The sequence below is a fragment of the Hypomesus nipponensis genome, chromosome 9 (genome assembly GCF_054491055.1).
Source record: "Hypomesus nipponensis isolate SF chromosome 9, ASM5449105v1, whole genome shotgun sequence".
Taxonomy (NCBI): domain Eukaryota; kingdom Metazoa; phylum Chordata; class Actinopteri; order Osmeriformes; family Osmeridae; genus Hypomesus; species Hypomesus nipponensis.
In genome coordinates, this window is record NC_140369.1 from 1,712,508 (window position 1) to 1,725,387 (window position 12,880).

The 12,880-nt window shown below is 45.3% G+C and overlaps 1 protein-coding gene across 1 annotated transcript in view; it reads left to right on the top strand.

Moving 5' to 3' along the window:
- Positions 1 to 181: 181 nt before the first annotated feature.
- Positions 182 to 12,880, top strand: part of tex264a (testis expressed 264, ER-phagy receptor a) — a 62,302-nt gene continuing 49,603 nt past the window's right edge. Inside the window, exon 1 of the mRNA XM_084704352.1 lies at positions 182 to 739. Coding sequence (XP_084560478.1) covers positions 482 to 739 — 258 coding nt within the window. The 5' untranslated portion in view covers positions 182 to 481. The remainder of the gene's footprint in view (positions 740 to 12,880) is intronic.

Sequence of the window (12,880 nt, forward strand, 5' to 3'; positions counted from 1 at the left end):
ATCAATATATGTGAAAAAAATAAATAAAATCGGGTGTATTTTCCAACATGGTTTTCGTGCTCGTGAATTGTTCTATTCTGACGTGATATGATTGAAAAATAACGTTAATAAAAACACCCCTTCAAGAATATAGAATGGATTATCCAGGAAGCATGTTTCTATGTTTGGGGAAATAAACTGTTTGGTTGTTCAGTCAGCGAAAGCGTATTTCCTTCAGCTGTCACGGAAAATATTGTTCATAAGACAGCCTTTGCCGACATTCTCCTCAGAATCATATTAATACGACCGTTTATAGGCCTACCTATTCATATCTATTTAGTGTTTTGCTCGTTTGGTAGGCTACTTTGTGAAGTGGCACTGAGAAAAAGCCATCATAGAGACGGCTAGCTCTTGACTTTATTAAGTGTCACTGTAAATTACAGAAGATACAGCACCGGCGAAACACTTTTAGCTAGCAGACGTCCTCTGCGAAGTGAAAACGATGTCTGACTTCATTATTTTATCTCTGATAGTCATTCTTATCATTTGTTTGATTGCAACGGTGGTAGCATTCGTTCTGTATTCAGGTGTATTTTCAGATGTTGCTATTAAAACTGGGTCGCCTCCTATCAAAAATGTCACCATTGCCTACAAGTTCAAAGAGGGCTCATACAAGGACTGTGGGGCAGCTTATACCGAGAGTTGCAGCATTGGACCAAAACTAAATTCCATCGGCGTGTTCTACGATGACCCCAAGGAGGTGAGAGAAAGTTATCCGTCTATTTCAATTACAAATGTACATCTTTAAAGTTAACAACTGGTGAAGTTTCTAATTCGACGCCACGTTGCAATGCTGCCGAATTTCCACCTCCTCTGCTCTAGTTTACTTTGGCATCGGTGACTAATAAAATGTCATGTCAACCAGGCACCCAACTAGGCAAACACGGGCCCTCTTATGAACTGATTCTAAAACTCATTGAGATAGTGTTTTTTTTTGTTATTCTTCAGATAGAATAACTGAAAGTATTTACTGAATAGAATCATACAGTCACTTGGTGTTGTCCTGCTGGCGTCAGATAACATTGAAAGGTTTTATGTTATGGTTCCACTCTACGCATGTGGCTCGTCGTGGGACTCAAGAGAATCGGCATTCCTTCACAGACGGTTCATTCCTACCCAGTGATCCTCATTCCTGTAGTTTCGCTTATCACATGAGGCGCAATGTTTAATAAACACGATGTTTGCACGTCAGCTGCCTGTCCGCCTTGTGTTTGCCAAGATCCCTGCTGATAAGAGTAGAAACTAGCCTGCAGCTAAACCAATTGGAGGCTGTCAACACAGTCTCACTATATGACTGTCAACATCAGAGGTGAGAAAGAACAAAGAAGGACTTAACAGCAAGTTAACAATTCTACGGTGCCCATAAAATCCCCAGATTCTGAATCGGAGACGTGGTCCCAGCCCGCTGCGCAGTAGGCCTGTGTAGACTGGCTTTTTGAATGGCTGAAGTTGTTTGTATTGTTATATGAATGCTTCAGTGGAGCAGTTGGGTGCAGCTATTGTGTCGCGTCAGGTCATGTGACATTTGATGGCTTTGTGTGTTGGCAGAAAGCACCAAGCTGTCCCACAGACCATATGGCAAAGTAGGGAGTTTTGGCAGTCAGTGTGGCTGGCTCTGAGTGAGAATATGAATCCAGACTGTCATTGAAGATGGACTGGGCAGAGCCATTAAAGTAAATTACTGTAGATTATGTTTTCCATCTGTTTTTGTCACGACATGTCGCTTTAGGGGGATGGTCTTGGTTATTCCTATTAGATTGGAGAAGCTTGCGGATGGTATCATTCACCAGTGCCTTGCCTCACATGAGTATTACTGTGTCACGGTGTTATATAAGTTGTAAGCTACAGTCTATCATTATGAACCAGGTTCATTCGTCTTAACATCTGCCTGTCTCTCTCTCGGACTATATGAAATAAATGTTCTATAATATACTATAAGCTGGATGGACAAGGGGTCTAACTGCATAAACCTGTTGAAGCGTTGTGATTTGTCACTTGTATAGGCCTACTGTGGGCTACTGTCTCTGTCACGTGGCTACTGTTAGTCTGTCTGTCTGTCTCTCTGTCCTGTCTGTCTGTCCTGTCTGTCTGTCTGTCTGTCTGTCCTGTTAGGGTCTCCTTTACTATGCCTGGTTCTGGGATAATTCATGTTTTTAAAATTGAACTAAATTTAAATCTACTGGCATCACTACAATTCTGTCATAACTATTGTCTCTATCCCTGATGCTCCATGCGTCTTAGCTGTAAATATTTAAGTAAATCAAGACTTTATACGGCTCAGTTTCAGCTGTTTCCATTTAATACTTAACCTGCTTCATCCAAAAAGATGAAGCCCACAGCTGTCCTCTGTAACACCCTGCACGTGTGTGTGTGTGTGTGTGTGTGCCAGCACGTGTGTGTGTGTGTGTGTGTGTGTGTGTGTGTGTGTGTGTGTGTGTGCCAGCACGTGTGTGTGTGTGTGTGTGTGTGCCAGCACGTGTGTGTGTGTGTGTGTGTGTGTGTGTGTGTGTGTGTGTGTGTGTGTGTGTGTGTGTGCGCGCACGTGTGTGTGTGTGTGTGTGTGTGCGCGCACGTGTGTGTGTGTGCCAGCACGTGTGTGTGTGTGTGCCAGCACGTGTGTGTGTGTGCGCGCGCACGTGTGTGTGTGCCAGCACGTGTGTGTGTGTGTGCCAGCACGTGTGTGTGTGTGTGCCAGCACGTGTGTGTGTGTGTGCCAGCACGTGTGTGTGTGTGCGCGCGCACGTGTGTGTGTGCCAGCACGTGTGTGTGTGTGTGCCAGCACGTGTGTGTCATTCAAATAGCTTCTCGATGATGAAATGCATGAAAAAGGGAAGCACATCGCCTTGGTGCTCCCCGGTGCATGCATGTTTTAATGGTGCTTGTGGTGACAGCTACTCAAACAACTTCGTGTTTTAAATATGCACACGGCTACGCAATTAATGTCTCCACACAGCGTAACGGATGAGGGAGAGAGGGAAAAAATGTGGTTTGAGAAACATCCAAAGGGGTAGGATGGAGCCCTCCCTCCCCTCCCTCCCTCCCTCCCTCCCTCCCTCCCTCCCTCCCTCCCTCCCTCCCTCCCTCCCTCCCTCCCTCCCTCCCTCCCTCCCTCCCTCCCTCCCTCCCTCCCTCCCTCCCTCCCTCCCTCCCTCCCTCCCTCCCTCCCTCCCTCCCTCCCTCCCTCCCTCCCTCCCCTCCCCTCCCCTCCCCTCCCCTCCCCTCCCCTCCCCAGGGAATAGGCCTGATCATTCTGACAAGGGAGGCCAGAGCTGGAGCTATCTCTGAAGTGTAAATTCTCCATTTGTTCTCGTTTCATGGCCAGATCCAAACAGACTGTTTTTATAGACGAGTTATCGAAATGAGCGGGTCAATAGATTTGCTGCCGGGCAGATGAGATCTCCAGGTACTGTGGAAGTTAAACAGTTGATGCTGTGATCCAAGAGTGGTGGAAGATGTAGTTACTTTTAGACGAAGGCTGACATGTCTATTTTAGAGCACGTCACACTCACTCCAAAGGGTTTGTTACTGTCATTATTATCACCTCGTCTACAGTCATGATAGACGCCATGTTTTTATTAGTCAAATAACGGCACACTACCGTCCACTAGATGGCAGTAATGATATGGCTTGGTGTTGTGTGGTGGGCTGGAATATCCTGTCTCTTGTGTACACTTCTCGTCAAGATGAGTGACAGTACTGAGGCAGCCCTGGGGCGATCGGCAATTTCATCGTGAACACTTTGGTATGAAATGGGTGGAGATAACAAATAGAAAGCATTGTACTGACAACATTAAAGATTCATATTTGAAAATGTCGACAGCAAGTTCATCAGCGTTTTGAAGAGAGCGGGCTGGAGTGGCCAGCACTGTGGCAGGAAGTCCTAACTGTGGAACAGACTGTCAATTAGCAGTAGGTGTGTAGGTCTGGCTGTCCAGGTGTGTCTGTCTGGCTGTCCAGGTGTGTCTGTCTGGCTGTCCAGGTGTGTCTGTCTGGCTGTCCACGTGTGTAGGTCTGGCTGTTCAGGTGTGTAGGTCTGGCTGTTCAGGTGTGTCTGTCTGGCTGTTCAGGTGTGTAGGTCTGGCTGTCCAGGTGTGTCTGTCTGGCTGTTCAGGTGTGTAGGTCTGGCTGTCCACGTGTGTAGGTCTGGCTGTTCAGGTGTGTAGGTCTGGCTGTCCACGTGTGTAGGTCTGGCTGTTCAGGTGTGTAGGTCTGGCTGTTCAGGTGTGTAGGTCTGGCTGTTCAGGTGTGTAGGTCTGGCTGTTCAGGTGTGTAGGTCTGGCTGTCCACGTGTGTCTGTCTGGCTGTCCACGTGTGTAGGTATGTTAGCGTCCCTTTATGCTTGATTGCTGCATGATGCCTGTCAGTGTGTTTTCCCTCCTGAGTGCACTGGTGTGTGAGTCACAGGGTGTGTGTGTGTTAGTGTGTGTGTGTTAGTTTGTGTGTGTGTGTGTGCAGATGGAATTTATTATTACTCGAAAATGTTACCTTTAACGGGTATGCAACCCTATTCTGAATAGCCCAGGATGATCTCACCGCACACTTGTACCTGTATCTGTACCTTACCTGGAGTTTTCCGACCAGCACTGACAGAACGTACAGAGGTAGCTTTGGCTATGGGAGGCAGGTAGGGCGCTCACAGTTGCACCTGATGATGAACAGATGCCCAGTCTGTAGCAGGTCTCTCACATCCTTTTCACACAAATAAGTTCCACTTTCGACCCTATCCTAACCAGTTAACTTGTCACAAACAAGGAAAGTGGATTGTCAGGTGCAGGAGCTGGCTGTGACTGATGGGTCGGAGAAATGGTGTTGAGGCGAGAGTCGAAGACAGCCTTTGCTGAGGCGGAGTGTAAATTGGCAAAAATCTGATACACCTATTGAGGCTAGCAACGCACCGATTAGGAATCCTAGATCAGAGAGCGAGCAGAGCCCCACCATCAGTCAAATGTATTCGCGTTTCACTGTCGCGCACATTCTTCTTTCAACGCCACGGTAACATGAAAGCAGGGCTTCTGGCAAGATTTTTTTTTTTTTTTTCTTTTCCTCAAATGCTGGGTGAATCGGCCGGCTCTTAAAAGCTCCTCTGAAGTTGCATCCCAAAGCTGTATGAGTCAACACACCAGAATCAGAATCTGAATCAGTACCTTAGAGTATGGAAGCTTGGGAGATAGGGACTGCATCACCAGATGCATACAACTTTAGTTTTAGGAAGAAAACAGGATGGAAACGCACTCCCTTAGTTTCCCATACGGGCTGAACTTACCTGCCATATGTAAATACAAAGAAAAAAAGGATCAATACCATTGATCTGCCCACCCTTGTTTTTATCAATCAAGAATTAATTCTTAATCTAGGCCATGGAAAGAGAGGGATCATTTACATTTTAAACACTTTAGTGTTACACTATATATTTGGCCAGTCCATAAAGCAGGGCATTGTAAACATTAGGGCCTTAGCCCAAACCTCGGACCTTGTCTAGGTTTGATGTGAGGTTGGATAGGGATTTCCACAGTTACTGCGAGCAAATCTTTTTTGCATACATTTTTGCGCCAAATAGTTTTTTGAGCTTTATGTAATATAAACATTACGTTGGACTTGCGGTTTTAACTGAAAAGAGTCAAGACTTTTGAGAAACATTCAGGGCTCAAGCCCAGAATCCACCCCCCGCTCCGCCCATGCCTATAAGTGATTCAATACTTTTAAGCAATAACATATCTTGGTCTTACACATGCTCAATATTTTTGGCCTTAAACACTGCCGGGTTGAACACCCAGGTGGCCAGTGATTACCGTTTATAAACCAGTGGTGAGGTGCAGGAGGAAAGAAACAGAGAGACGTTCCGGCTTCCAGCACGCAGCACATCCTCTCCAGTAATTATACACGTCCACATATACAGCACCAGGAGGCTGTGTGTAATTACCAGGGAAAGGAGCTGGGAGGCAGTCTGCCACACTCAGGAGACGCAACTCAAGAGGCAGAGGAGAGAGAGAGAGAGAGTGTGGAGGAGAAGGATGGAGGGGTAAAGGGAAAGTGGGGCAGAAGAGAGAGATAATGATAGAGGAAACAGAGAGGAGAAGGATAGAGGGGTAGAGGGGTGTATGAGAGTGAGAGAAGGATAGAGGGGTAGAGGGGTGTATGAGAGTGAGAGAAGGATAGAGGGGTAGAGGGGTGTATGAGAGTGAGAGAAGGATAGAGGGGTAGAGGGGTGTATGAGAGTGAGAGAAGGATAGAGGGGTAAAGGGGTGTATGAGAGTGAGAGAAGGATAGAGGGGTAGAGGGGTGTATGAGAGTGAGAGAAGGATAGAGGGGTAGAGGGGTGTATGAGAGTGAGAGAAGGATAGAGGGGTAGAGGGGTGTATGAGAGTGAGAGAAGGATAGAGGGGTAGAGGGGTGTATGAGAGTGAGAGAAGGATAGAGGGGTAGAGGGGTGTATGAGAGTGAGAGAAGGATAGAGGGGTAGAGGGGTGTATGAGAGTGAGAGAAGGATAGAGGGGTGTATGAGAGTGAGAGAAGGATAGAGGGGTAGAGGGGTGTATGAGAGTGAGAGAAGGATAGAGGGGTAGAGGGGTGTATGAGAGTAAGAGAAGGGTAGAGGGGTAGAGGGGTGTATGAGAGTGAGAGAAGGATAGAGGGGTGTATGAGAGTGAGAGAAGGATAGAGGGGTAGAGGGGTGTATGAGAGTGAGAGAAGGATAGAGGGGTAGAGGGGTGTATGAGAGTGAGAGAAGGATAGAGGGGTAGAGGGGTGTATGAGAGTGAGAGAAGGATAGAGGGGTAGAGGGGTGTATGAGAGTGAGAGAAGGATAGAGGGGTAGAGGGGTGTATGAGAGTGAGAGAAGGATAGAGGGGTAGAGGGGTGTATGAGAGTGAGAGAAGGATAGAGGGGTAGAGGGGTGTATGAGAGTGAGAGAAGGATAGAGGGGTAGAGGGGTGTATGAGAGTGAGAGAAGGATAGAGGGGTAGAGGGGTGTATGAGAGTGAGAGAAGGATAGAGGGGTAGAGGGGTGTATGAGAGTGAGAGAAGGATAGAGGGGTAGAGGGGTGTATGAGAGTGAGAGAAGGATAGAGGGGTGTATGAGAGTGAGAGAAGGATAGAGGGGTAGAGGGGTGTATGAGAGTGAGAGAAGGATAGAGGGGTAGGGGGGTGTATGAGAGTGAGAGAAGGATAGAGGGGTAGAGGGGTGTATGAGAGTGAGAGAAGGGTAGAGGGGTAGAGGGGTGTATGAGAGTGAGAGAAGGATAGAGGGGTGTATGAGAGTGAGAGAAGGATAGAGGGGTAGAGGGGTGTATGAGAGTGAGAGAAGGATAGAGGGGTAGAGGGGTGTATGAGAGTGAGAGAAGGATAGAGGGGTAGAGGGGTGTATGAGAGTGAGAGAAGGATAGAGGGGTAGAGGGGTGTATGAGAGTGAGAGAAGGATAGAGGGGTAGAGGGGTGTATGAGAGTGAGAGAAGGATAGAGGGGTAGAGGGGTGTATGAGAGTGAGAGAAGGATAGAGGGGTAGAGGGGTGTATGAGAGTGAGAGAAGGATAGAGGGGTAGAGGAGAGAGAGAGAGAGAGAGAGAGAGAGAGAGAGAGAGAGAGAGAGAGAGAGAGAGAGAGAGAGAGAGAGAGAGAGAGAGAGAGAGAGAGAGAGAGAGAGAGAGAGAGAGAGAGAGAGAGAGAGAGAGAGAGAGAGAGAGAGAGAGAGAGAGAGAGAGAGAGAGAGAGAGAGAGAGAGAGAGAGAGAGAGAGAGAGAGAGAGAGAGAGAGAGAGAGAGAGAGAGAAAAGGGTTGAGGAGAAGGATTAGTAATAAGATTAGTAATAAGATTAGGATTATTACTGAGAATTGTAATGACTGTCACCTGCTTTATGCACACATCTGTCATACTACAAGCCAGCAAGTGTCACCAGTCAAGGAGGTTTTTGGTTTTGTTCTGGTAGCTTGTGGGGTTGAAACTGTTGGGTTCATCGTTTCTTTTTTTACATGAAAACGATCTCAGGCCCTAAGACAGCACACATTTAGCATAAGGGGGCTGTCGGCTCTTCATTTGATTGGTTGTTTGTTGCATCCTGATCTGCCTCATCAAATACTGCCGAGGGAGAGGAAGGTCATCATCAAATTAATTGTTACAGTGTCAATCAGTGTAAAATATATTAAAATATCGGTGTTCAAGAATCGTATGCCATACTGCTCATGCTGAGGGATGATTATTACTGTAAATTGCACACTTTTATATTGCACATCTTGATTTATTATCTTAAAATCAAGCCAAATTGAAAACACCAGGACCAACAACCATGTTTGTCTTTAAAGGGATGAAATGTTTTAACGTAGCTAAACATTTTTAAATTATAAACATAATTATAAACACTTCAGTACTTCTAGGCTGTTCTTCACAGCTTTATTATATTCTTTAACGATTCAAGGTTTTTTGCAAGCGACCTTTGATTGACTAGAGGATGAGGTAAGTGTAGTTAATTATTAAATAGCAATTGTTCTTTTAGATGGATAGATTTTTAACTCTTAACCTCAAATACCAAATGGATATTAATGTGTGTAATGGCCTTTGATGGTCGGTTTAGGTTCTGAGAAAAGACTAACCTCTGAGTTCACCCTGTCCCAGGAATGCAGTCTTGGCGGAGTCTGCCTTATTGGAATCAGTTGGCATCAGTTAATGAATGTCTTTCTAATTGAAACGGTTGGCTGTTCTTTGTCGGTCCCAGGAGCAAAATTCACACGGGGGACTACCCCGAAATCACTTCATTTTAACAGTGGGGAGGAGGGGGGGTGAGAATTTGGGATTGTGACCTTACCATGTTAACACCAAACCTGCGTGCACCCCTGTTACTGGTGAGCAAATCTCTGGTGGACCTTTGTTGCATATATGCCACATATTCTGACCGTTATCCTAATGTTTCTCCTTTTGCTTTTTATATGTTTTCTTTATTTATTGGCCGAATAGTTCTTCCACAAACACGTAACCATACCTACAGTCTCTTCAATTAGTTTCACTTTCAGGACGTGAAGGAGTCAAGCTGCTGCGTCTTCAGCCCATTAGGGGGCTAATGGCTTCAAATCTGCCATGTTTCACAACGACAGCAACCAACAGCCTTTCATCGCTGAAGTGACACCTCAAAATGGCGGGAATTTGTTTTGCTCCTCTGGCTTCTCATGACAGCGCATCACATATGGTCTGTTTGCTGTGACAACTCTCTGTGGAGGTAGTCAAACACCCTCTACGCTTCTCTACAAATACATTTCTTCATGGAAATGAATGAGTAATGCATTAAAATTAAGTCAAATTAAGTAAACAGATGTTCTCCTCTAGCGTCACAAAGCCGAGATACAAGTCTTTGTGCCGCCACACAGAGAAGCTCTTCAGAGTCACTCTGGACAACTGTGGTTTGCCTCGAACCAACTGGATATCTCTCTTGGTTTGAGTTTGGGGGTTATTTACTCCACTCCACCACTGACACACTGTGTTTCCTGACACACTGTGTTTCCTGAGCGTGTGCAGCTGTGGAGCCTGAGGTGTTCTTCCTCCGCTGAAGACTTCGATGTGAAGAAGACAAACAGAAGCCCGCAGCAATGCCAAACCGAATCCTCTCCTATCCCAGACAAAGAGTATAGAAGAACAAGAGGCGATACTCTGATGCTTTTTTTGGTAACCACCACCAGGTGGCGCTTCGGTAGTGCGGCCGCCATTTTGGAGTGAATATTCCAACTGGAGTTACTGGACAACAGCACAGATGGTTACATACTATATATTTTTTGTGTTGACGTTAGCTAGCTAGCATCGGCAGCTGTGTACCTAGCAAGCAGCATTTGTATCGGTTAAATGTATGTAATTAAATATCAGCTAATACTCAATTGTATAGTAGAGCTACACCTTTTAAAGGATTTAAAGGATCGTTTGGTAAATCAGCCTCTGCCGGGTAGAAAAGGGAATTATTTTGAAAAATAAAAAGTTAACACCAACATTTAGTGGCAAAATCCATGTCTACAAAATGATTTTAGATTTAGTATAAGTTTAGCTTGGTTGCAAATACTGAGAATAGCCTACCGAAGTTGAGTTAGCCAATGTTGATGCTAGCTAACGTTAGTTTGCTAGCATAGGCTATATAAGATTTCACTGGGTCTTGCAGGGCTGCTTGATTTACTGAAATTATTATGAAATGTTATGTTCTACTATCCATTTGCCTACTTTAGCAAGTCACAGTATTTCCCACCCCTGATAGTGTAAAAGAGACGACACAGTAAATAATTCCTCTTTCAAGTAATAACCCCCCGTTCAAGTGTTGAGCATTAAATTAGCTGAACAATCTGTAGAGATCTTCGGACCAAGCCACTTTTTTTGTGTTTTTCTAGTGCAGAATTCGGTCAAATAAAATTTGTTAAATTGATGTAATGAGTTGCACATAACGTGAAGTGACATGGTATTTTATTTAGTTTGAGTTTTAGCTAACTAGTCCACTGGGGAAAGTACATTTCTCTTCCAGACTTGCCCTACAAAAAAATCCACTTGTCCCGGACAAGCCTTAATGTTGAGCCCTGTACATGGCTAGACTCTTGATACTGATCAGAATCCAACATATCTTGGGACACCCAAAATCTGCGAATCTCACAGCCAAATCAGCGCAATAGAAAATGTGCAGAGAATTTCAAACCAAACTTTTTTTGTGGAAAAAAAGAACTGTGTGAAAAAATAAACTGTTAAAAGGAATTTGATGATCAATAGTCTAGTGATGTATATTTTTCTGTGTTGTCATCATTCAGTTTTTTTTGACAAAGCAGCTGATATTGCCAAAAGCGACAGCAAGCTAGTGGACTGTCGAGTCGCTTTCACCCCAAAATGGCGGAAACATAGCGCTGCTACTGGGCACTGGTGTTGCAATGGAACGTTCTATTGGCTTTCACGTTTGTCAATGGCCGGGTTTCCCAGATTCGTTAAGAAGCTCTTAACGCTAAGAGCTTCTTAGGAACGTTCTAAGAAGATCTTGGCATTAAGAGCTTCTTAACGAATCTGGGAAACCCGGACAATATAAGTTCTTTGTCCCAGAGGAACAATAGCCTGTGAGCCGCTGTCCAGTCTGAAGACATCATAAAGGGGCTGACGACATCATAAAGGGGCTGATTACATCATAAAGGGGCTGATGACATCATAAAGGGGCTGGTTGTGATGGAAGCTTGTGTCGCGGATGGTGCTAATATGCCACACTTTCACAACACACCCATTTTCGGAATCACTCAGGTTTGTTCTTGATTACACTTGCTGATTGAGAAAGAACAAACTGCTGCGTGTGTTTTATTTTAATTTCTTTGTAGTTCATAGCTTTTTCTTTGTGATTGGTGTGTGCTGTGCCAGGCTTTAGAAAGTAACCCTTATTCACTGAGAGCTTCTGCGCTCACGGCTGGCCCGAAGTAAGGGCTCCCAGTGCCCCGCTGCCCGCTAAGTCCCACAGCAACTACTCGTCAGGAGGTTAAACGTTCCCGCAGTAAAGACTAATGTTTTGTGGGTTCTTGGCATTCTGATGTTCTTTGTTTTGTTGTTGTGACGATTGCTGCCTAGCTGGAGTCTGGCTTGTTAATCATGTTGATGTCAGGCTAAATGACTGAAATGAAATGAAATGCAGAGAAGAAAGAGACGGAGGTTCAGATCTCCGAGTGTGAAGTGAAGGATTCAGGAGTCTTTATTGATACACAATTACACTTGGTGGTGATATTTGCTTTCTGCTCTAAGGCTGTAGCTTAGAGGAAGCCCAAGTGTGTATCACTCCAAACTGCCCATAAACTGCTTATGGCTCTGCAGTGATTGATATTGGTAACAATGAATTTTGTAGAACAAGTCATAGCCAGGAAGGGAGGGCAAAGGATGAGAGATAAAAGAAAAATGAGGGGAGTAAATCCTCATTAGACATCAACTAATAAAGAATGACTTCCAGCAGACCAACCTCTTTATCGTCTGGGGGAAGATTCGAGATTCAAGCGGACTCTTGCAATTCCGAGGAAAGAATTGCTTTCGAAATTACTTTTCTTCCCAACAGGTCTGTGGAAACCTGGTTTGGGGGAACCGAGTGAAGATGGGTATGGTTGGCTTTTAGTTTGGGCGGCCATATTGAATGTCCTATTGTTCATACCTGCGTTTGCAACACTTCAGGTCTGCCTGCCAGCCACGGGGTGTACAGAGCCAGTCAAAGCATCAAGAAAAGAAATGTCATGAAAAAAGTTAACCACCAAAATAAAAGCTTCACCTTTTAGAACGCTGTTGCCCTCGGGGGGAAACGAAGATTCTCTTGGCTGATATTTGGAACACAGCCGTGTCATGTGTCGAATGTGTTGTGTTCTGGGATTCGGTGCGAGTGATTCGACAACTTACTTCCAATTAGGGGAGTGGAGAGCTTTGCCTGGGCCAATCAGTGGGCACTGCCACTCTTCTGCTTCCTGTGTGGATGCCTGTGAAGCTTGTCTGCATCTCGGAGACACATTCTGAAGATCATCGTTTATAGAGTCCATCTGCCTGTTTTCAGTGGGAAGCAGAGACCTCTCTCTCTCTCTCTCTCTCTCTCTGTCTATCTCTCTGTCTATCTCCCTTCCTCCTCTTTCTCCCTCTCTCTGTCTCTCTGTCACTGTCTTCCTGTCTCCCTGTCTCTCTCTTTCTCTCTCTCTCTTTCTCTCTGTGTCTCTCTCTCTGTGTCTCTCTCGCTCTCTCTCTGTCTCTCTCGCTCTCTCTCTGTCTCTCTCGCTCTCTCTCTGTCTCTCTCTCTCTCTCTCTGTCTCTCTGTCTCTCTTTCTCTCATCTAATTGCCAGTAGTCTCTGGGGTGTGTTATCTGAAGTGGTGGAAGAAATAAGAGATGAGATT